General features: G+C 39.2%; 1 protein-coding gene across 2 annotated transcripts; it reads left to right on the top strand.

The window, feature by feature from the left end:
- Positions 1 to 4: 4 nt before the first annotated feature.
- NOL11 (nucleolar protein 11) lies at positions 5 to 22623 on the top strand. Of its 2 annotated transcripts, XM_036116162.2 has the most exons (18): positions 5 to 206; positions 2152 to 2265; positions 2391 to 2447; positions 4168 to 4316; positions 5446 to 5503; positions 5813 to 5957; positions 8278 to 8466; positions 10166 to 10242; positions 12157 to 12280; positions 12901 to 12989; positions 13650 to 13718; positions 14183 to 14367; positions 14517 to 14642; positions 14794 to 15024; positions 15446 to 15524; positions 16404 to 16496; positions 21942 to 22049; positions 22212 to 22623. In XM_036116162.2, the coding sequence occupies exons 1-18, from the start codon at positions 66 to 68 to the stop codon at positions 22326 to 22328; spliced, it is 2151 nt and encodes a 716-aa protein (XP_035972055.1). In that variant the 5' UTR covers positions 5 to 65; the 3' UTR covers positions 22329 to 22623. The 2 variants fall into 2 exon arrangements, with proteins under 2 accessions (XP_035972055.1, XP_077922079.1); XM_078065953.1 differs by lacking the exons at positions 5 to 206; positions 2152 to 2265; positions 2391 to 2447; positions 4168 to 4316 and adding an exon at positions 4805 to 4984.
- Positions 22624 to 23205: the final 582 nt, after the last annotated feature.

Below are 23205 nucleotides of genomic sequence, written 5' to 3'. Positions count from 1 at the left end.
CTCTCGCGAGAGAAAGCGCAAAGCCTGCCGGGAGGGATGCGCTGCAGTCCCTGGGTTTGCCCAAAATGGCAGCCTTGGAAGAGGGATTCACGTTGTCTGCGGTACCAGTGGGTGCCGGGCCTAACGGACTCCTAGGCGTGGAGCAGAGCGACAAAACAGACCAGTTTCTAGTGACGGATGGCGGCAGGACCGTCATCCTCTATAAGGTGAGGGTGATATGATCGGAGAGCCCCCCGCTGAGGTCTCGCCCCTTTCTGAGCACGGAGCCAGAGCTGCAGGTTTCTCACAGCTTCAGAAAGATCGTCGAGCGGCTTATTGGCCTCTCCCGGACGCTGAATGAGGTCTAGAATAGGAGTCGGTGGTTTTTCTGGAGAGAGAGGCATATTTCCGACTTGCCGGCGGCAGAGCGTCTGAGTGCACGTGGGCTAGACTCAGAAAGGAAAGGAAAACCTGTGCTTTCGCTTCGCATCTCCCGGAGATGGCCTTAAGATCCCCTCCCGGGGTTTCTGTTACCCCAGCTGTCCGCAGAAGGGTTGAACAGCGATTGGGCGGGAGAGAATGACCGGCAGCGTGGGAACAGTGGTTTAACTTTGTGCCCATGCACTTTTTCCCCCCTCTTTGGGGAAAAAAGGTTTGCAGATTGTTTTGTTTATTTGATTTCTTAGTAGCTTGATGGGAATCTTGATTCCGAGTGTCTATTGCCAACGAACTATCCACGCTGTAAATCCTGGAGTTGAGTCTTGGGCAGGCTCTATAGGTCCCGCCCCCTTTTTATCCAAACTGTTGACTCACCACTCCTAAACAGTTTTGCTTTTAGTGGTCTCATAGAAAGTAATTATTTTTATCTGGACTGCTGAACATAGTTTCCCGTGTCTTTAAGAAGCTAGCTATCTACTTTGAAGTTTTGGAACAGGTTGCCAACATTCCCTGTAGTGTTTGCTGGTCTTGAGTCTTTCTGATGACACTGTTGGCCTTTACCTCCACTGTTAAGTGGACTTAAAAGTTTTGCAATTCCTGCATAAAAATACAGTGACTGGAATTGGCATGATCCCAGCTATACCTACTCAATTTCCCATGCCCCCGTTCCAAGGCACAGTGGAATCCCATTCTTTTAAGTGTACTATTTACTGAAAAGTGTTGCTAATTTACTTTTTTTTTAGTAACTTAGTTATATTTTGTTTTTTCTTTTTTTAGATTTTATTTATTTGACAGAGAGAGTACCGGCAGGGGGAGTGGCAGGCAGAGGGACAGGGAGAAGCAGGCTCCCGGCAGAGCAGGGGGAGCCTGTTGTGGGACTCCATCCCAGGACCCCAGGACCATGACTTGAACTGAAGGCAGTCACTTAACCAACTGAGCCACCCAGGCGTCCAGTTATATTTTCATTTTAATTAATTTTTAAAAGTTTTTTACATATTTTTTAAAGATTTATTTATTTGAGAGGGAGGGAGGGAGAAGCAGACTCCTGCTGAGCAGGGAGCCTGATGGGGGGCTCATCCCAGGACCCCCAGATCATGACCCCAGCCAAAGGCAGACACTTAATCAGTTGAGCCACCCAGGCACCCCAAGTTTTTTATATTTCTAATTGTAGTAAAATACATACAACATACAGTTTACTATGTTAACTGTTTTTTAAGTGTACCATACAGGGTATTAAGTATGTTTACGTTGTGCAGCCATCACCACCATCCATCTCCCAAACTCTTTTCATCTTGCAAAACTGAAACCCTGTACCATTAAGCAATAACTGCCCATTTCCCCAGCCCCTGACAACCACCATTCTACTTTCTGTCTTAAGTGGAATCGTATAGTGTTTGTCTTTTTGTGACTACTTACTTTTTTAATTTAGGAAATTTATTAAATGTTATTTTTTTTTAAAGATTTAATTTATTTGACAGAGAGAGAGAGAGACAGCGAGAGAGGCAGAGGGAGAGGGAGAAGCAGGCTCCCGCCAAGCAGGGAGCCCAATTCGGGGCTCGATCCCAGAACCCCGGATCATGACCTGAGCAGAAGGCAGATACCTAACGACTGAGCCACCCAGCCGCCCCTAAATGTTATTATTTTAATTCTTTCTTTGTCTTGATTGTAAATTTAATTGCTTGTAATGTCTGAAATTGACTTTTTGAATATTTTATGTTATCTTGATTTTACTAGGTTTCTGATCAGAAACCCTTGGGAAGCTGGTCAGTGAAACAAGGTCAAATTATAACATGTCCAGCTGTGTGCAACTTTCAAACTGGAGAGTATATTGTTGTACATGATAATAAGGTGAGTTTTAAAACTTTTTATATAATAACATATATAACAGAAATCAAATGTTGATTTATTAACTATTTGTGTTAGATATAAGTAGAAATTGGCATGCTTTTTTAACTTGTGTGTGTTGATTTAAGGTTTTGAGAATATGGAGTAATGAAGATGTAAACCTGGATAAAGTATTTAAAGCTACAGTAAGTCTTTGGATTTTTCTCTCTTTTTTTTAAAGATTTTTATTTATTTAAGAGAGAGAGCACAAGCGCGGAGAGGGAGAAGCAGGCTCCTGGCTGAGCAGGGAGTCTGATGCGGGGCTCAGTCCGAGGACCCCAGGATCATGACCTGAGCCGAAGGCAGACGCTTAACCGACTGAGCCACCGAGGCTCACACATTAGTCTTTGGATTTTCTAATGTGTCTGTTAGCTTATTGGTGAGATGGAATAATTTGTAATGTAGTATTTTGCTTATCTTAAATACATCTGTGAAAGTGACCATAAAAGTTATATCAGCTTTTCATTCATATCTTGGAACACATCTTAGTTCATGAGTTAATATATTAGAAAATAGAAACTTTATTATTACATGAGATTAAGGATTTAAATAATTCCTGAATGATATGTTTGCAGTTTTTTCCATGAGTTTAGATGTTTATGGTGTGTCCCATGTGAGAACTTCACTGTGCCCTTTCTTAAAATAGGTAGAACAGACCCTGCCAATTTTATACATTATATATTTTTAGAGTGCACAGAATGCAGTAAGAAAGAACCTTGAGTAACTGTGCCTTTTCTACTGATGACCTAAAGTGTGTGTGTGTTTTTAACGATTTATTTATTTGAGAGCGAGAGCACGCACAAGTGGTGGGGGGGGGTGTGCACGGGAGAGGGAGAGAGAGAATCTCAAGCAGACTCCCCTCAGAGCACAGAGCCAGGCGAGGGACTCGATCTCGTAACCCTGAGATCATGACCCTAGCCAAAATCAAGAGTCATAAGCTTAACAGACTGAGCCACCCAGGCACCCCTGACCTAAAGTGTGTTAATTAACTTTTCTTACTTATAAAATGAGGGTCTCAAACTAGGGTAACCTTGAAAGTCCCTTCCAGTTCTGAATGTCTAACTAAATATAATTGGCAAATTTTAGAAGTGGCGCATAATAGAACTGATGGAGATATAATGGCAGTTATCCCTTGGACCCTTGAAACTTCTGTCTAGCTAACTGTGCTGTCTGCTGGCCCTTGTCTTTTTGTTTACCTTGCAGTGACACGATCCTTAATTTTACAGTGGGGTTAACTTCTTTTCTTGGGCTTACAGGCTGTAGTTTAATTCTGGCACCAGTCCTCATCCAGCACCGGGACTGCTTGAAACTGCAGTACTGCCTTCGTCTCTACTGCTCCCCACCTTCAGGGTTTGGAGATTCAGCTTGTACCTAACCTCCAGCACTCCCAATGGAAGGATGAACCAAAAATGCATAAAAATGATGACTTTAAGGGTGGCTCAGTCAGTTAAGTGTCTGACTCTTGATTTAGGCTCATGTCATGATCTCAGGATCATGGGAACAAGCCCCACATTGGGCTCTGCACTCAGTACGGAGCCTGCTTGAGATTCTCTCTCCCTCTGCCCCTCCCCCTGCTCACCCATGCTCTCTCTAAATAAATAAATACAATCTTCTAAAAATAAATAAATGAAATCTTTAAAAAGTGATGACTTAAGGGGAGAGCAGGGGATAGGGTAGGCAGAATAGGAGGAAAAGGCTTCTGTGTATATTTTATGTTGTACATTTGACTTTGGAACCATATAAAGCTGAATCAAAATGAAAACAAATCAGTTCTTAAAAAATAAGCTTTCTATAAATGTCCTTATTCTCTTAGGTAGCAGCTGTTTTAGAATGTTTTAAAAACATTGTATTCTTATGTTCTTCTAGTTGCCAGCTGAGATATATAGGATACATTCGATACAAGGGACAGAACCCTTAGTACTCTTCAAGGAAGGTGCTGTTCGTGGTTTAGAGGCCTTGCTTGCGGAGCCCCAGCAGAAAATTGAAACTGTTATCTCTGATGAAGAAGTGATTAAGTAAGTTCCAATACTTGTAAGTGAATTTTTTCCGTAATAAAAATGTACTGTGCATGTTTTTTATAACATTCTTTCCCTTGTTCAAAAGTATTCTGGTTATAAACCTAATAAAAGCTTAATTAAAAACCATTTATATGCCATTGACCAAATTAGCATCCTCCAAAAACCTCTAGAATAATAGGTGATTGGGGAAACTGTAGGGTCATATGAGTCCTGTTTTGATGACAGAAGACTGGATAGTAAGTTATTTGAAGATGAAGTGGGTAATGCCATGAGACCAAAACCTCTGTTTCTGTTATATTGCCCTGACTGCCAAGGTCAGAACCCTTACCCCTGAGGACAAGTACAGTTTGTTGTTAGTGACATCATGATAGTGTTTTGAGCACCCTGCTTTTCCCAGATTCTGGAATAAAACTGGGAAAATGACTCAAATTTTCATGATTTCACATTTCTCCAATCCCCATTATTTTATCATGTTTCCTGTTTAGTTAACTTGCTGCCTCTCCTGGCCCACTTGATGCAAGCTCAATTTCTAAAAGTCAGAGGGAAGGCTTGTACTTAGTGAATAATGTGGACAACGACCAGGTGTATCTTGGACTGCCCTGTTGAATGCCTCTAATGTGTGAGCAACTGTGTTTGGAGGAAATCTTTAGGAAAAAGGGATACAGGTAGATGACCTGAGTTCTGATGGCCACTTTGCCAGAATCTGGCTATGTAGCCTTGGTTACAAGCCCTTTACCCTCCCTGTACCTCATATCCCTCTGTCACTTAAAGAAGGCGGGTGAGATCCTAATGTTTTCCCAAAAGTGACTGAAAAAGGGGAGGGGAGGGATCAAATAAGTTGAATAACACTGCATACTGTCACACCACCCACCCCTTTGGATTACAATTCACGTGGTCTTCAAAGCTCTGGGAAGTTCAGCAACTTGCATTTAGTCCACAAATTCATTTGACAGAGAAATGCCTACTAATTCTGTGTGATGTGTATTTTGAAGCCCTGAATTAAGTTCCATGACATCTCTTTCACTCTAAAAAATATTTAATAGAAAATATTCTCTGAAATTTAGATTGATAGGTTTCTCTCAGCTGGTGATTTGGCATTTTATAATTTTTCTTCCTATTTTTTTAGGTGGACAAAGATTTTCATGGTATTTAGGCATCCTGTTTTAATCTTTATTACTGAAAAAGTAAGTGATAGCTTTCATTCCTGGCCTATTTTGTGACATTTCAAATTCACATATATTATTTTTAAACTAAAATTGGGCTTTAGTATTTCTCTCGGAAGATTTTTTTTTATTGTGTATCTTTTTTAAATACTAAAAAATCTGCTAGTTATGAAGAAATAATTTTTTTTATAACATTTTTACTTTAATTGGACAAGAGGTTTTTAAGCACTCATTAAAGTAATTAGAAGAGAGTGACAAGTGACTTTAACGTTTAAATATAGTTGGTTGAAATGGGAATATTTTTAAATAAAATAACCTTTTTATGTGCAGCACGGAAATTACTTTGCTTACATACAAATGTTTAACTCACGTACCTTAAGCAAATACACGCTCTTACTTGGACAAGAAGAAAAATCTGTTATACAGAGTTTCAGTGCATCTGTGGATCGGAAATTCATCTCTTTGATGTCATTAAGTAAGTATTTTTCTTTAAACTTTCAACGATTGTAAATAAAGGATGGTGGGTTTTCTGAGTTAGAGTCTTAGGTTTTTTGCAGTTTTCTATTGTAGCACTTTCCTTCACATGCTTTCTTACAAGCATTTGTGCCTTCATTTTTTGCACTTTGCCATATCGGGTCATGATTAAGTCAGTGGTTCTCTGTAGGTAGCTTTTATGTCTTAAGATTTATCTGGTTAGAGTTAAGCAGTAAAATTTAAACCAGAAATAAGGGGTGCCTGGGTGGCTCAGTCCGTTAAGCATCTGCCTTCAGCTCAGGTCATGATCCTGGGGTCCTGGATTGAGCCCCACATCAGGCTCCCTGCTCAGCGGAGAGTCTGCTTCTCCCTTTCTCTCTCCTTCTGCCTCTCCCCCCACTTGTGCTTGCTCTCTCTCTCTCTCAAATAAATAAAATCTGTTAAAAAAAAAAAAAAGATGTATCATAAGCAATAAATAATAACATAATACCAATAAAAAAGGGAAAAATAATCTTTTATCTTTATCATCATAAGGCCAGGTTCTTTGATACTGTAATTAGTGAAGCATAAAATAAGGGGCCCCTGGGTGGCTCACTTCGTTAAGCATCTGCCTTCGGCTCAGGTCATGATCCTGGGGTCCTGGAATCGAACCCCGCGTTGGGCTCTCTGCTCAGTGGGGAACCTGTTTCTCCCTCTCCCTCTGCCTGCCACTCTGCCTAGTTGTGCTCGCACACGCATGCTCTCTCTCAAATAAAATCTTTAAAAATAAATAAATAATAATAAAACTAAGGTTGGTATTGAGTGACTCCTCTAATTCTCTTTTCTAGCCTTAACATTTAGGGTACCCTTCTTTGAACAGTGGTGGAGGCAGGTGAGTTAAAGGAATCTAACAAAGCATTAATGGCCTATGCCAGCCAGCATTTTATAGATTTGTTGATGCCTTGTAGATTATCTCTATCTAATGGTCTAAAGTATAACCCTGATCTTAGGTGACTAGGAAAAAGAAGAATGCCTTGTGGTGTCCTCTTCATCCTGCCCTTTATGGCTCCTCTTGGAGTTGTCTTGAGAGAATTAAGGGAGGAAAAAACAAGGACATTATTCCCATATTATCACAATTTGAAAATCTTTTTATTGTCTTTTTTTTAATTAGTTTCAGAGGTAGAATTTAGTGATTCATCAGTTGCATATAACACCCAGTGCTCATTACATCAGGTGCCCTCCTTAATGCCCATCACCCAGTTATCCTTTCCTCCCACCCCAGTTAAAAAATCTGTGAAGTTTTTTAATGTGCAAATGTTTGCAATGGCTATTAAGAAAAAGTTCCCATCATTTATCTTATCTAGAAGGTCTTTGGAATCCACTTAATGCCTTTGCTTAAGAGGGACTGGTTTTCTTTTCTTTTCTTTTTTTTTTTTAAGATTTATTTATTTATTTAACAGAGATAGAGAGAGAGCACAAGTAGGCAGAGCGGCAGACAGAGGTAGAGGGAGAAGCAGGCTCTCTGCCGAGCAGGGAGCCCGATGCGGGGCTCGATCCCAGGACCCTGGGATCACAACCTGAGCCGAAGGAAGCCGCTTAACCAACTGAGTCACCCAGGCGCCCCAAGGGACTGGTTTTCTTATAGTTTAATCTGTACGATATACTTAGTGGTTTGGCTTGATTTGGTTTAGTTTGGTTTTTTAAGTAGGCTTCATGCCCAGCATGGGGCTTGAACTCACAACCCTGAGATTAAGAGTTGCATACTCTACCGACTGAACCAGCCAGGTGCCCCAGATATACTTACTGTTAAATGAAAGCTTACAAGTTAAGTTTTTAGCTTACTGAATGAACACTGAAATAAGGGAGTCTGAACCAAAGGGTCATAAAATCTTCCTGTAACATAGCTAGAACCACAATAACATGCCAAAATTCAATTGACATGCCAAAAAACAGTAATTTCATACGGTTTTCAGGGTGATACATTAACGAGAAATGTCATGTATAGACCAGAAGGCTAATTAATTTTGAATGTGAGGTATATCCTTTTAGTGACTAGATTGTCTTCCTGCAGGTCCCTCTCATATTTTAAGTTATTATAAGTATTTAGCTGTTGTGACATATCTTACCGAGAGTTTTATTAATAATATTCCTCCCTCAACTTGAGGTTTGTAGTACAATTTAAGGGAAAGCGTAGAGCGATGTGATTGTTAAATTTGTTTATTTTTCTGGGTGTATCCTGAATCAAATTGGTACAACTTATAAACAACCTAGTACCTTTAACTGTAACAGATAGAGAACTGTCCTTCAACTGATAATGAATAACAAATACTTGTTTCCAACAGGCTCTGATGGATGTATATATGAAACCTTGATACCAATACATCCAAGTGACCCAGAAAAAAATCAGAGGGTGGTTAGGTCACTGTTGCTCAAGACTGTGGTGTCTGGTAATGCTCGAAATGGTGTTGCACTCACCGTCCTGGATCAAGATCACCTAGCGGTCCTAGGACCACCGCTACCAGCTTCCAAGGGTGACTGAAATCTGATCAATTAAGAAGTCCTTTGGATTTTTCCTTCAAAGTGTACCCTTTAGTCTTCTTTTTCTTTTTTATTTATTATCACTTATTCATTTTCTCTAGTGTCATACTCAAATTATTTTTGTAGCTTCCTAACTCTCCTTGAATAGGTCTGTGATTTCATCTTACATTCGTTAATATTTTTTAAATTTATTTTATTCTATTTTATTTATTTATTTATTTTTACTTATCTCTACACCCAGCACTCAAACTCACAACCCTGAGATCAGGAGTCACATGCTCTACTGACTGAGCCAGCCAGGTGTCCCATCTTTTGAACACATTTCCTTGTATCACTATGTTGCTCATGACTAATGTCTTAAAGGAATAAAAACTGCCAGTGTCTGTGCCAGCCCATAGGCATTTGATCATTGGTAAGCCTTGTAGGGATTCGAATTCATAGTCTGGTGACATTTCAGCAGAAAGGAAATCCACTGGACTTGGACAACTTGAAATTCAGGGACTGCTAGTATGCTTTTTCATCTCTGACTTCAGAGCATTGTTCTCATTTTCACTTCACCTTGCCCCCCAAATACCCCTCCGCGCGTGCGCACATGCGTGCGCACGCACACACACACGCGCGCGCGCACGCACACACACACGTTGTCTGTCACAAAGAACACATTTGTTCGGGCCAGCGCGAGAGTGGGGTCTTTCAGGCAATGCTATGAAATTCAGAATCTTTTGTCTAGTATTCAGGCTCTCCCCAGTCTAGACCCCCATCCACTTTTTCCAGTCTCTTTTCTCAATTTCGGAGCAAGAATCCTTTGATTTATTCAGCCCAGGCTCCCTGCTGTACACTTAATCTGCCTGTCCTCATCTGTGTACTTTGTTCTTATGTTTCTCCCTCTTACTATTAAGATAGGAGCTACTAGTTACAGCATAGCTGTACTGTGCCAAGCCTTTTATGTATATTACCTTGTTGTTTGTATCATTTAATCTTCCAACAATACTAGGAGAGAAAATGGTTACTAATAACACTCCTGTTTTACAAATTAGCAGACAGGTATTGGATAACTAAGTAGAAGGACTCTTTACTTAGGCCATAGACCTTACTGATCTTCAGTCCTGGTGCTTCGTCACTTTACCATGCTGTGCTTCTCTCCCTCCCACCATCATCCCTCTTTCTGGTTCCTGCTCTAACCCTCAAAGCCTGGTAACTACTGTTAGAGCTTCCTATGTCTCTTTCTAGAGTGTTTTCACATGTGTACAAGCAAATACTAATTTTTCTTTCCTCTTCTTTTTACATGAATGGTAGCATACCATTAACACTTGTGCACCTTATTTATTCACTTACCTGAGAGGTCCTAGAGCCCTTTCCATATCAACATTTATTACTAATTTATTATGATTGTTATTATTAACACTTTATGTTTTTAGGGCAGTTTAAGGTTCACAGCAAAATTGAGGGGAAGGTACATAGATATGCCATATGCCCTCTTCCCCCACACATGTCCACTTCTTGTCGTAAGATCTCATTTCCTTGAGTTTCTGTGGCAATCACTGTCGTTATTACTCATTTTATACCTCATAAAGCAAGACTTATGTGTTTAACTATGACTCTCCCTAGTCTCCCCACTTCCTTCCCCACCACCCTCAGCGTCACATATTTATATGTGGCACGACATCTGAATTTGTATGTCTTATTTTATAGAATGCCTCTCCATATGGAACACAAAATTTCAAACACTACAGACTTCCAAAGAGCTACCACAGGGGACCAGCGGTCAAGTAAGTTTTTGTTTCGGGGGATTTTCAAATTTAGTTACTTTTGTGCGTGATAAATGTAGTATAAAGGAAGAGACTTCAGATTTAAATAATTTGGCAGTTTTTGATTAAAATAAATTGAGAATTATTTTTTACCTGCAAGGTTATTGTTTCAATTTCTGTTAAGTTTGTCAATTTTCAGTTATAGGCAATTTTAGATCAAGGGAGAACAATGAGTAAATAAAACATAGCTGTTCTTTGGTCTGATGTTTTTACTTTTGTATTTGTTTATAAATATTTTTATTTTTTATTTTTTAAGTATTCTCTACATCCAGTGTGGGGCTTGAACTCACAATCTCGAGATCAAGAGTCACTTGCTCTACTGACTAAGCCAGGCAGGAGCCCCTACTTCTGTATTTTGAACCATACACTAGGGCTGTTACTTTTCCTAATAAATTAGTCTTTTAGGTTATATGGTAAACATTATCGTGGAGTTACGTAAGAATTACAATTTTTTAAAGATTTATTTATTTGAGAAAGACAGAGGGGGAGAGCAGGCACAAGCAGGGGGAGGGGCAGAGGGAAGAGGAGCGAGAGAATCTCAAGTAGGCTCCCTGAGGAGCGCAGAGCCCACCACGGGGCTCCATCCCAAGACCCTGAGATCATGACCTGAGCCGAAATCAAGAGCTGGTCGCTTAACTGAGCCACTCAGGCGCCCCTTACGTAAGAATTATTGAAGAGTTAAAATTTTAGCCAACCAGACCAAACTTTCTGATGCAGGGGTCCTTGTGTATTTTGTTACCCATTTTATCTTCAGTGTCTGTCAGAGGTGCTCAGAAAGGATTGATTGTTTAGTGAATGCATATTCATATATAAATAAAATGTAATCAAGATAATATGATGTTACAAATAATTCTGATTAGAGCATAAGGAGACTGGATTTCATAGCATACAATATAATTTTAATTTATATTTAAACAAATAATAACAAAATTAACCATTCACAGTTCTACCACTCTAACAAACTTGTTTGATTTCCATGTTCCTTTAAGCTTTTTGTTCATATATCTGTCTTATATTTTACTATTTTAAAAATTGGAATGATAAGATAGAAACAACATTAAATTCTGCTTTTTTCATCTAGTACGTCATTAACAGAGTGCCCTGTTACGGTCCCCTTAGTAATTATTACATTAATAGATGTATAACAGTGGCAATGTTACTTTTAAATAATTTAATTAGGGGCGCCTGGGTGGCTCAGTCGTTAAGCGTCTGCCTTCGGCTCGGGTCGTGATCCCAGGGCCCTGGGATCGAGCCCTGCATCGGGTTCCCTGCTCAGCCCGGAGTCTATTTCTCCTTCTCCCACTCCCCCTGCTTGTGTTCCCTCGCTCGCTGTGTCTCCCTCTGTCAAGTAAATAAATAAAATCTGTAAAATAACTAAATAAATAAAAGATTTTATTTATTTGACAGAAACACAATGAGCGAGGGAACACAAGCAGGGGGAGTGGGAGAGGGAGAAGCAGGCCTAAGCAGGCCTCCCGCCGAGCAGGAAGCAGGACCCTGGGACCACTACCTGAGCCGAAGGCAGACGCTTAACGACTGAGCCACTCAGGCGCCCCAATAAAATCTTTTAAAAAAAAATTAAAAATAAATTAATTAGTTAATTATTTTAAATGCATATATTGATCAGATTTTTATGAGTAAAGAGTGTCCTTTAAATTATGCTTTATTCAGATGTGGGCAAAAATAAGAGCTGTGTAAACCTACCCAGGTAATAAGTTGTACATATGAGATTATTCTGGAAAGTTGCTTAACTTTGTTTTGTCATTTTTGTTATATTAAGATTGCTCATACCGTAAGTTATTGTTATAAATGCAGCTCAGATCTTAGAAGCAAAAAAAAAAAATTGCTTACATTTTTTATAACATTTTTTTGTAGCTCTGGTATTATGGGGAAAATTTATTTATGCTACATGGAAAATTTCTTACTGTGGTTCCATATAAGTGTGAAGTATCTTCATTAGCAGGTGCTCTTGGAAAACTCAAGCATAGTCAAGATCCAGGTAGGAACTTCTGTTTGTAGTTCTTATTTTTTGTTTGTTTTTTAAGTAACCTCTCTACCCATTGTGGGGCTTGAATTCATGCCCCTGAGATCAAGAGCTGCGTGCTGTACTGACTGAGCCAGCCAGCGCCCCAGGACCTTCTGTTTTTTATTAATATAAACCATTTTATTAACTTTCAGTTTGATGTAGATTTCTAAAACCATCAGTTTACAGAGCCCATTTTTGATGTTGAAATTTGACAGTGTTCTTTAAAGTTTCCTTGACCCAGGTATCTAGCCTGGGAACAGTCTCCATTGCAGGTATTGCTGCAGGCTGAAGAGCTACACTGTTTGGAACACCAGTGTTCTGACTTCAGGGGCAATGGGAGAGTCCCCCAGACAAAATCATGAATACTTTTACCCTCCTGGGTTTACCAGTGGTCTCATCTGTTGGCTTAGTGTTGCTGGGCGCATAGCCTTAGACTGTATTGTGACGTACTGATCTGGGGTTCTCAGGGGAATTCAGTGATCGTTAAAGCCTCTCTTAAATTGTGCACAAGTGGTTGTTTTTTGTTGTTCTTTGGTTGGCTAAATCTAGTAGGTCAAAAAATTTCAGAAATTGTATACTTTGTGTTTTCTTAGGCCTTCAGACTGTGCCTCATTTTGTAAACTGGGAAACATCTCAGGGATATGGACTTGGATCCCAGAACTCAGAGCAGTCGAAGAGAATTGTAAGTTTGGTAGTTGAAATAGAAATGTTAATGCAGATATGAAAAAAAAAAAAAAAGAAAAGAAAAAGGTGGAATTATCTTAATGATTTGCATCTCTACAACGCTTATAGCTTTGATCTTTTTTTTAAAAAAGAAGATTTATTTGAGAGAGAGAGAGCACACGTATGCACGCGACTAGGGGGAGGGGTAGTGGGAGAGGGAGAAGCAGACTCCCCGCTGAGCAGGGAGCCTGATGCAGGACTCAATCCCAGGACCCTGAGATCATGACCTGAGCTGAAGGCAGACGCTCCACGGAGTGAGCCACCCAGGCGCCCCTGTAGTTTTGATCTTAGTAACAGCAATTTGAATCTTGAACCCAGTAACCTGACATCTTTTATCCAGAAATGACATGTGTTGTCTAGTAGTTAATTTTTATGGGCATGTGTTTGTGTAAGACATAGGCGTGAAAATGCACAGTTTGCAATTAGTAATGATGCCTTCCTGAGTATAGAAATTTTCTGCTTAAGAAACAAAAACGTTAAAAGTCTTAAAGGTATTTAAGTTAGTTGAGATAAACCCACTTTTCACTATAACAAAATTAAAGTATTTTAAGAAGTTTTTGATTAGAGCATAAGTTTCTTTAGGACACTTTGAGATCCTAACCAATTTACTTAATTCCAGTTAAGGAGAAGAAAAATTGAAGTGAGTGTACAGCCTCCAGCATCCAAACAACTTTTGTCAACTATAAAGGTAAGTACAATATTAGAAATATGAAAAATCAACTCAGGTGGTTAAAAGAAATCCCATCTACTTTTCATTCTAATTTTTATGATCATTTTTTATATCTGTAGCTAACAATTGTATAGTGTATTAAGGTTGTCAGAGCTCTCCAGTACTTTGGCTTATTTGGCTCTTACTAAGTATTTTGTGAGGTCACTGTAATGGTGGTGGCCTCATCACTCTCTCTTTCCCCTTTGCAATGAATATATTTGTAACTTAGCCTCTTAGAGAATTTGATTTCTAAACCCTGGCATTGTGTTTTGTTTTGTGTTGTGTTTTGTAGTTTGTCTTTGTGTAGTGAATTGTAGCATCAGCTCCAATTTCATGGCAGTGCATGAATACTGTTAATGATAAGAAAACGTTGAGCTAGGAACTTTTAAGTTCAGAGTGACATTAATGTACCAGACTGAACTCTGTTACTTCTGCCCTTTCAGAAAGATTCAGAAAAACACATTGAAGTAGAACTATGTAAATTTTTGGCTATTAAGCAGACACCTGACTTTCATACTGTTATTGGGGACATAGTATTAGAACTTCTGGGAAGACATAAAGCAGAGCCATCATTTTATCCCCGGAACTCTTTGATGCAACTTATCCAAACACATGTGCTTTCTTACAGGTAAGTGTTCTGTATACCAAACTTGATATGCACAACTTCTTGGACCTTGTTTTTTTTTACTAATTTTCATACTCTGAAAAAGCTTATACATTATTTGCGATTGAGATTTTTCTTAAGATACAAACCTGAGTCCCGGTGTTTTGTCTCAGCTTGTGCCCTGGCTTGCTGGAGGCTGCCCTCGAGAAGGCAGACGTGCAGATGTTACAGCTCTGTCTGCGGCAGTTCCCGGACGTTCCTGAGTCGGTCACCTGTGCGTGCTTAAAAATCTTCTTGAGGTGAGTTAGAAGTTGATGGTCCTTTTTCGTGACTGCATTTTTAATCTTTTACGTTACTTGATTTCTGAAACTTTGCTTACAAAATGAACATTTTTCCAGTGAGATCACGCAGTGATAAGGATTCATTTCTCACTTTCAATTAACATGGTAGCATTAGTGACGACAGTCTTCAAGAAGCAGAAATCAACATGGATTCAGTTTCTGACTATAGTGATTCTGTGCAAGAGGAGAAAATGGAAGAGCAAACGGAAATTCTTCACAATGGCTTCAATCCTGAAGAGGAAAACTGTGATAACTGTGACCGGGAGCTACATGAAAAGCCTCGGGACGCAGCCGAGGAGACCACTTCGTGCCCTGTGGTACCAAAGAGAGCGGCTCTGCTGTATCCTTTGAAATAGTTTCCCTGGCCTTGTCTCTTTACCTACAGTCAAGTGCCACGCAGTACCTAGGGAGTAAATAGATCATTTCAGATGCTTGCTTTTCTGTTTTTCCGTCTTTTTCAGTTTCTGCTGGAAAATGGAGTATATGCAAACAACTTACTTAAGCCTGATTTAAGAAGCTTTGTGAAGGCAGAAACTTTGATCGATTCTAAAAATTAGTATTCTGGATAAATACCAGTTATAGGGGTGAAATATTCCAAGTGACCTCTAGTATTTATGAGAAAGGTCAGTGATAGAGCTCTTTGAGAAAAGTAAAACTTCCTATAAATTTAGAAGAGATATCATTGGGGAAGGGAGTTACTCATAATTTCAGCAGAAAAGCCTTTATTTATTGAAACAAGGTTTTCCTTTAGTCCTAAGTAGAAATGCAATTCTTCATTCAGCTTATAGCGAAATGTTTCTTCTGCCTCACTTGAAAGACATCCCGGCACAACATGTCACTGTAAGTGTTCTTAGACATCTATAGAATTTTATTTCTTTTTTTTTTTTTTTTTAAGATTTTATTTATTTATTTGAGAGAGAGAGCACCAGATGGGGGAGGATCAAAGGGAGAAGCAGACTCTCTGTTGTGCGGGGAGCTTGATGCGGGGCTCAATCCTCTGACACCAGGATCATGACCTGAGCCGAAGGCAGACACTTAACTGACTGAGCCACCCAGGTGCCCCTTATTTCTGGTTTAAATTTTACTGCTTAACTCTAACCAGCTTTAGGGCATTTGAAAGGTTCTCAGGTTCTTTCATGTGAATAAGAGTTTTCCCAGCCCCCACGCTGAAAAATTGTGCCTAGGAGACGAGTGACTTTTGGTTGGCAGATCTTAGCATGTTCCTAGTGCCAAGCCTGAAGGCCAGGTAATCCATCTAAGCTAAAGGCCAGGTAATCCATCTAAGCTAAAAACAAGTGCCCAGCTGGCTCAGTTGGTAGAGCATGTGATGCTTGATCTCGTGGTTGTGAGTTCGATCCCCATGTTGGGTGTAGAGATTACTTTTAAAATACATTCATACATACATGTATAGATACATGTTTTGGGTGTTTTTTGTTTTTAAGTAGGAACAAAATTGCTGAGAGACGGATTTTTTCTCTTCTACTTATTATTTACAAACAGAATAAGCTCCCCGGCCACCGCTCCCAAACCAGATGAACTCCTCATTGATGGCAAAGCCTGCATTTTATTCATTTTTGTGTCCCCAGATGTCTAGCATATTTGTTTGATGTATAATTAAATTCAATAGCTTCTTAAAATTCTTCAGTCTCTTTGTTAGCTTTATATAGAGAGAACATTTTTCTATCAAGGTGATAAATTGTCCTTTTTCTTCCTACCCAGCTATTTCTCCAGTATTTGTATTTCCTTTATCTGAAGTGTAGTGAAAATGCTACTATGACTCTTCCTGGGCTACACCCTCCAACCCTGAACCAGGTAAGGTAATAATTTTTTAACTTATTTTTTTACTTTTTATTTTAATTCAAGTATAGATAACATACACAGTATTATATTAGTTTCAAGTATACAATATAGTGATTCAACACTTCCATACAACACCCAGTGCTCATCATGATTAGTGAACTCTTACTCCCCTTCACCTATTTACCCCATCCCCCCACATACCTGTCCTCTGGTAATCAATGGTTTGTTCTCTTTAAGAGTCTGTTTTTTTGGTTTGTCTCTTTTTTCTTTGTTCATTTGTTTTGTAAATTCCATATATGAGTGCAATCATACGGTATTTGTCTTTCTCTGACTTATTTCGCTTAGCATTATACCCTCTAGATCCATCCATGTTATTGCAAATGGTAAGATTTCATTCTTTTTAATGACCGAGTAATTCTGTATATATGTACCACCTCTTCTTTATCCATTTATCTGTCGATGGACACTTGGGGTGCTTTTATAATTTGACTATTGTAAATAATGCTGCGATAAACATAGGTGTGAGATAATCTTTTTAATTTGACCTGGTACTGGGAAAACTGTAAAAAAAAAAAAAATGTTATATATAATGTCAGAACTTGGAATTCAGTTACTGATTTCCCTTTGTCTTCTGGTTCATATGAACCTTCTCCCTCACCATATATACAAACCATTGGAGTGAGAGGTGGGGAGCATCTCTCAATTTGGTAGATAGATTTTTAGAGCCATAATTCTATACTATAGAACTTAAATACATCTTAAATTCCTGATTCTTTGGGGCACCTGGGTGGCTCAGTTGGTTAAGCATTTCAGCTCAGGTCATGATCTCAGGGTTGTGAGATCAAGCCCCCCCATCAGGCTCTGCACTCAGCGCAGAGTCTGCTTGAGATTCTCTTTCTCTTCCTCGCCTCCTCCCCCAACTCATGCATGCGTGTCTCACACGTTCTCTCTCTAAATAAATCTTTAAAAAAAAATTCTTGTTTCTTTATTGTGACCCTTTTCAAGAATTTTCTTAGCTTCTTTGGGAGAGGGTGATAATAAGTGTCCTAATCTCTTAAGAATAAGAGAATAAAGATTAATAAAAATGTTTTCAAAGAATCTCTTGGTACTCTTTAAATACAGTGTTTATTTAAGCAGTTTAAAACATTAAAAAGTTTATTGTGGTTAGGAGGACCTGGCTGGCTGGCTGGCTCAGTCAGGAGAGCATGTGATTTTTGATCTTGGGGTTGTCAGTTCAAGCCCCACGTTGGGTGTAGAGATTACTTAAAAATTTTTTTTAAAAAGTTTATTGTGGTCTAAGAATATGTTACCCTAATTAAGTGTTTGAAACCCTTAATTTAACTACTTAAAATTTTGTTAAGTAGTTAACTTTCGTAGTCAAAAATTCCAACAATACCAAAGGTTGCATCTCCACTCCTATAGTGCCTCTTAGGGATAACTAACGTTAGAGTTTCTTTTAGGGGGCGTGAGTGGCTTAGTTGGATAAGTGTCTGCCTTTGGCTCAGGTCATAAACACAGGGTCCTGGGATCGAGACCAATGGCAGGATCCCTGCTCAGTGGGGAGTCTGCTTCTCCCTCTCCCTCTCGCCTTCCCCCCCACTCATGCGCTTTATCTCTCTCTAGCTCGTTCTTTCCGTCAGATAAATAAAATCTTTAAAAAAAAAAGTTTCTTTTGGGGCGCCTGGGTGGCTTATTCTGTGGAACATGCTACTGTCCAATCTTGGGGTTGTGAGTTCGAGCCCCATGTTGGGTACAGGGATTACTTAAAAATAAAACCTTGGGGCACCTGGGTGGCTCAGTCGTTAAACGTCTGCCTTCGGCTCAGGTCATGATCCCAGGGTCCTGGGATCGAGCCCCGCGTCGGGCTCCCTGCTCCGCGGGAAGCCTTCTTCTCCCTCTCCCACTCCCCCTGCTTGTGTTCCCTCTCTTGCTGTCTCTTTCTCTCTGTTGAATAAATAAATAAAATCTTTAAAAAAAAAAATAAAACCTTTATTTATTTATTTATTTGTTTATAAATAAAACCTTTAAAAGAAAAAGTTTCTTGGGGCGCCTCGGTGGCTCAGTCATTAAGCATCTGCCTTCGGCTCAGGTCATGATCCCAGGGTCCTGAGATCGAGCCCTGCATCGGGCACCCTGCTCGGCAGGAGGCCTCCTTCTCCCTCTCCCACTTCCCCTGCTGTGTTCTCTCTCTCACTGTGTCTTTCTCTGTCAAATACATAAATAAAATCTTAAAAAAAAAAAAAAGAAAAAGTTTGTTTTTGTCTGGATATTTTCTTTTTTTTTAATTAAATTTAGTTTTTTATTTAAATTCAATTAATATATAATGTATTACTTGTTTCAGGGATACAGGTCTGTGATTCATCAGTCTTATATAATACCCAGTGCTCATTGCAACACATACCCTCCCCAACACACACCCAGTTACCTCATCCCTCCATCGCCCTCCCCTCTGTGGAAATTTTCTTTCTATACCCTAATTTATCTTCCTGTTGTCTTTCTAACACAAATTAGATCATAGTATGCATGCTATTTGAACCTCACTTTTTTCATTCTGTACTGTGTTTTGGACATTTTCTAGAGCAGTTAACATACATCTGCATTATTCTTTTTTTTTTTTTCTTTTTTTAAGTAATCTTTACACCCAGTGTGGGGCTTGAACTCACGACTGAGATCAAGACTTGCACACTCTTCCAGCTGAGGCAGCCAGGCACCCCCTGCCTTATTCTTTTTAACCATGCATACTGTTTCATTTTGTGGATAGTTTTTAAATTATCAGTCCCCTGTTGATTGGCATTTAAGTTTTTTACAGTTTTTTTACTATTTTAAACAAACCTTCAGTGAGCATCTTTATACAGATATTCTTGTGTAATTATGAGAAAACACCTGTGGAGTAAATTCCCACAAGTGACATTACTGGATAAAGAATACATACATTTTTAGTTAAAAAAAAATTTTTTTTTTAATGATCAACCTCCCCCCCCCCCTTTTTTTTCTTCTTACTAAGTAATCTCTACACCTAACATGGGGCTTTTGAACACACAACCCGGAGATCAAGAGTCTGCTCTTCTGACTGAGCCAGCCAGTGTCCCACATTTTTAGTTTGGAAAATGCCAGTACCTTTCTGAAGGGTTGTGACCATCTTTTCTAGCCTATTTATAGCCCCGTTCTTGAATTGCCATGTTAGGTTCTTTGTCCATTTTTCAATAGCATTTTCTGTCTTTTTAATTTTGGCTAATAAAGAATTCTCTTTGTATTAGGAAGTTAGCCTTTTTTCTTTTTTTTTAAGATTTTATTTATTTGACAGAGACACAGTGCAAGAGGGAACACAAGCAGGGGGAGTGGGAGAGGGAGAAGCAGGCCTCCCGCGGAGCAGGGAGCTGATGCGGGGCTCGATCCCAGGACCCTGGGATCATGACCTGAGCCGAAGGCAGACACTTAACGACTGAGCCACCCAGGCGCCCCAAAGAAGTTAGCCTTTTTTGTGGAGTGTACTATAAGTACTTTTTTCCTATCACTTTTTACTTTTTTCAGTGTAATTTTTGCCAAAGGTAAGTTTTTAATTTTTAATTTCATTTTTAAATTTTAATTCTTTTTTTTTTTGTAAGATTTTATTTATTTATTTGACAGAGAGAGCGAGAGCAGGAACACAAGCAGAGGGAGTGGGAGAGGGAGAAGCAGGCTTCCTGCCAAGCAGGGAGCCCGATGTGGGGTTCAGTCCCAGGACCCTGGGATCACGACCTGAGCCAAAGGCAGACGCTTAACGACTGAGCCACCCAGGTGCCCCTTAATTACTTTTTTAAAAGATATATTTTTTTAAATTTTTTTTTAAAGATTTTATTTATTTATTCATAAGAGACAGAGAGAGAGAGAGGCAGAGGGACTCCGCCAAGCAGAGAGCCCGATGCGGGACTCCATCCCAGGACCCTGGGATCATGACCTGAGCTGAAGGCAGACGCTTAACCGTCTGAGCCACCCAGGTGCCCTTAAAAGATCTTTTTATTTAGAGAGAGAGCATGGGGGGTGGGGGAGGACAGAGGGACAGGGAGAAACAGACTCCCTGCTGAGCAGGGAGCCCGACATGGGCCTCAATCCCAAGACTCTGAGATTGTGACCTGAACTGAAGACAGACGCTTAACTGACTGAGCCACCCAGGCGCCCCTTTAAATTTTAATTCTTTAAATTATTAAGCTTTTCCTTTTTGGCTTCATTATGGTTATGTCATGCTTAAGGCTGTTCCTACTCTGAGAATATAAAAATAAAAATAACTACCCTTTCTTTCCCTGGTACATTCATGGTGTCCTTTTCTGTGTTTAATTCCTTGATACATATAAACTATATTTTGGTGTAAGGAGTTTCATAGGGATCAGGCTTCCCCTCTCCACCCAGATGGATAAATCAGTTTCCTTAATGCTTTTTCATGAGAAGTGATAATTTGCATGTTAACTACACCATCTGAAGATGTAGAACTGTGTAGAATACTTTAATAAATGTATAGTAGTGTATTTTAGTTCATGGTAGTTCATTTTTAATACACAACACCCTATTTTGGGGGCATTGTGTATATTTCAGAATAGGAGATGAGTGGGTTGTTTTTTTTGTTAACTGCCAATTATTTATTTATTTATTTATTTATTTTTAAGTAATCTCTACCCCCAATATGGGGCTTGAACCCACAACCCTGAGATCAAGATTCTCATGCTCCACCAACTGAGTCAGCCAAGAGCCCCAATTTAAAAAAAAAAAATTTAATAAAAAGTACTCATTCTTTCTTGGATTAAATATCACTCTGGCTTTCTTTTTACTGATTAATGCTATGAAAAAGATTCAGTTGTGCTTGTAAAATAGCAAGTGTAAATCAAAAAAGTTTTTTATATTGGTTAGAAATTACTCCATTTCTAAACTTAAAATGTTTAGATTTTTGTAAACAAGACTAATTTTTTTTTTTTTTAAGATTTTATTTATTTGAGAGAGAGAGAATGAGAGACAGAGAGCATGAGAGAGAGGAGGGAGGGTCAGAGGGAGAAGCAGACTCCCTGCTGAGTAGGGAGCCCAATGTGGGACTTGATCCCAGGACTCCAGGACCATGACCTGAGCCGAAGGCAGTCGCTCAACCAACTGAGCCACCCAGGCGCCCCTAAACAAGACTAATTTTTATAATGGATGTAATTCTGGACTTTGTAAAATGAATTAACCTAAAATTAAATTTAAAATCTTAACTTGGGCGCCTGGGTGGCTCAGTCGTTATGCGTCTGCCTTTGGCTCAGGTCGTGATCCCAGGGTCCTGGGATCGAGCCCCGCATCGGGCTCCCTACTCAGCGGGAAGCCTGCTTCTCTCTCTCCCCCTCCCCCTGCTTGTGTTCCCTCTCTCGCTGTGTCTCTCTCTGTCAAATAAATAAATAAAATCTTTAAAAAATAAATAAATAAAATCTTAACTTTCCTTTTCCTGTTTGTCTTCAGATTATGGATTGGATATGTCTACTTCTGGATGCGAACTTTACTGTTGTGGTAATGATACCAGAAGCAAAAAGGCTACTGTTGAGTCTTTACAAGTTTGTGAAATCCCAGGTTTGTGATTATTTGATATATACTGAGTTTCGTTGGTACCCAGGTATCACTTAAATTATGATTTATTCTTAAATTTTTATCTTGGAATAGTTATAGGTAGTCATGGAGGATTTGTTCTTGTAGAAGTTATGGTAAAAGTTATTCTGAAACTTTTTTCTTTAGATATGCATTTGTTCCGAGCTCAACAAGATTGAAGTAAGTTTTCGTGAGCTGCAGAAACTAAGTCAAGAAAAGAACAATAGAGAATTATATTCAATTGAAGTGCTGGAACTCTTCTGATAATTACCAGTTCTCCTTCATAGACATTTTATGAAGCTCTTTTATGTGAATTCTTCTACTCATCCAGGCAAGACATGTGTTTTGTTTGTCACTGTCTCTCAGTGACAAGAGAAATGTGTCAGCTAGTACCTGGACCATCACTTACTGATGCGCCTAAGTTGGACTGTAGGTTTCACGTGAACCTATTTTAGTTTATGGACAGTGGTGGGGAGAGGTTCTGAAACTTTTTTTAAATATGTAACTGAGCTGATTTTAAGTAAACATATTTGTGTATTGATAAAAATCTAATTTCTTACTGTGTGTTTTGATTAGTTCTTCATTTAGTTAAAAAAAAAATCACCATTGAAACAGTGATTCTAAGAAGAATGTAGTTTTATCAGAGTCAGAAGCTGTCTGAGCATGTCTGTGCTCCCGAGTGACAAAGGAGGTGACTTCTGTAAGCAGGGTGGGGGACGGTCTCTGTGCAGGCATATTGCTTCTCTTCTGCCACCTTCTTCTGTCCTTTACCTACTTCCACGTACCTTCTTCACATGCTCAGGAGTCGAACAATACTTCTTTCTATTTAGTATCTCTGAGACTATCTTCATGATTAGTTGGTAACTTAGGTTTTTGTATTACTAAATAGTAAAAAAGTCTTTTCCGAAAATAGTTTTATAGGTTGATTGACCATAGAATTTCCCATTTTAACTCTTTGGATTTAGGACAAATGAGGGATTTTATGTAGATGAAATGGGTGTTTTGTTTCTTGAAAATAAACTCAAATACATCTTTGTTAAAAATGAAATCATTCTTTCAGGTGATGAATTAAGATCCCTATAAATAACTGAAACACTTCTGAGCTGTGCAAGTCTCTGTTGAGTAAATAATTTTGAAAACC

The sequence above is a fragment of the Halichoerus grypus genome, chromosome 2 (genome assembly GCF_964656455.1).
Source record: "Halichoerus grypus chromosome 2, mHalGry1.hap1.1, whole genome shotgun sequence".
In the NCBI taxonomy this organism is placed as follows: domain Eukaryota; kingdom Metazoa; phylum Chordata; class Mammalia; order Carnivora; family Phocidae; genus Halichoerus; species Halichoerus grypus.
This window is presented reverse-complemented; position numbering and strand designations above follow the sequence as displayed.

Excerpts from the sequence above, each read along its gene's own strand:
- NOL11 (XM_036116162.2), top strand. The coding sequence starts at position 66 with ATGGCAGCCTTGGAAGAGGGATTCACGTTGTCTGCGGTACCAGTGGGT. Across the intron at positions 13,719-14,182 it reads AACTTTTGTCAACTATAAAG|AAAGATTCAGAAAAACACAT; the intron begins GTAAGTACAATA and ends CTGCCCTTTCAG. Across the intron at positions 14,368-14,516 it reads ACACATGTGCTTTCTTACAG|CTTGTGCCCTGGCTTGCTGG; the intron begins GTAAGTGTTCTG and ends GTTTTGTCTCAG.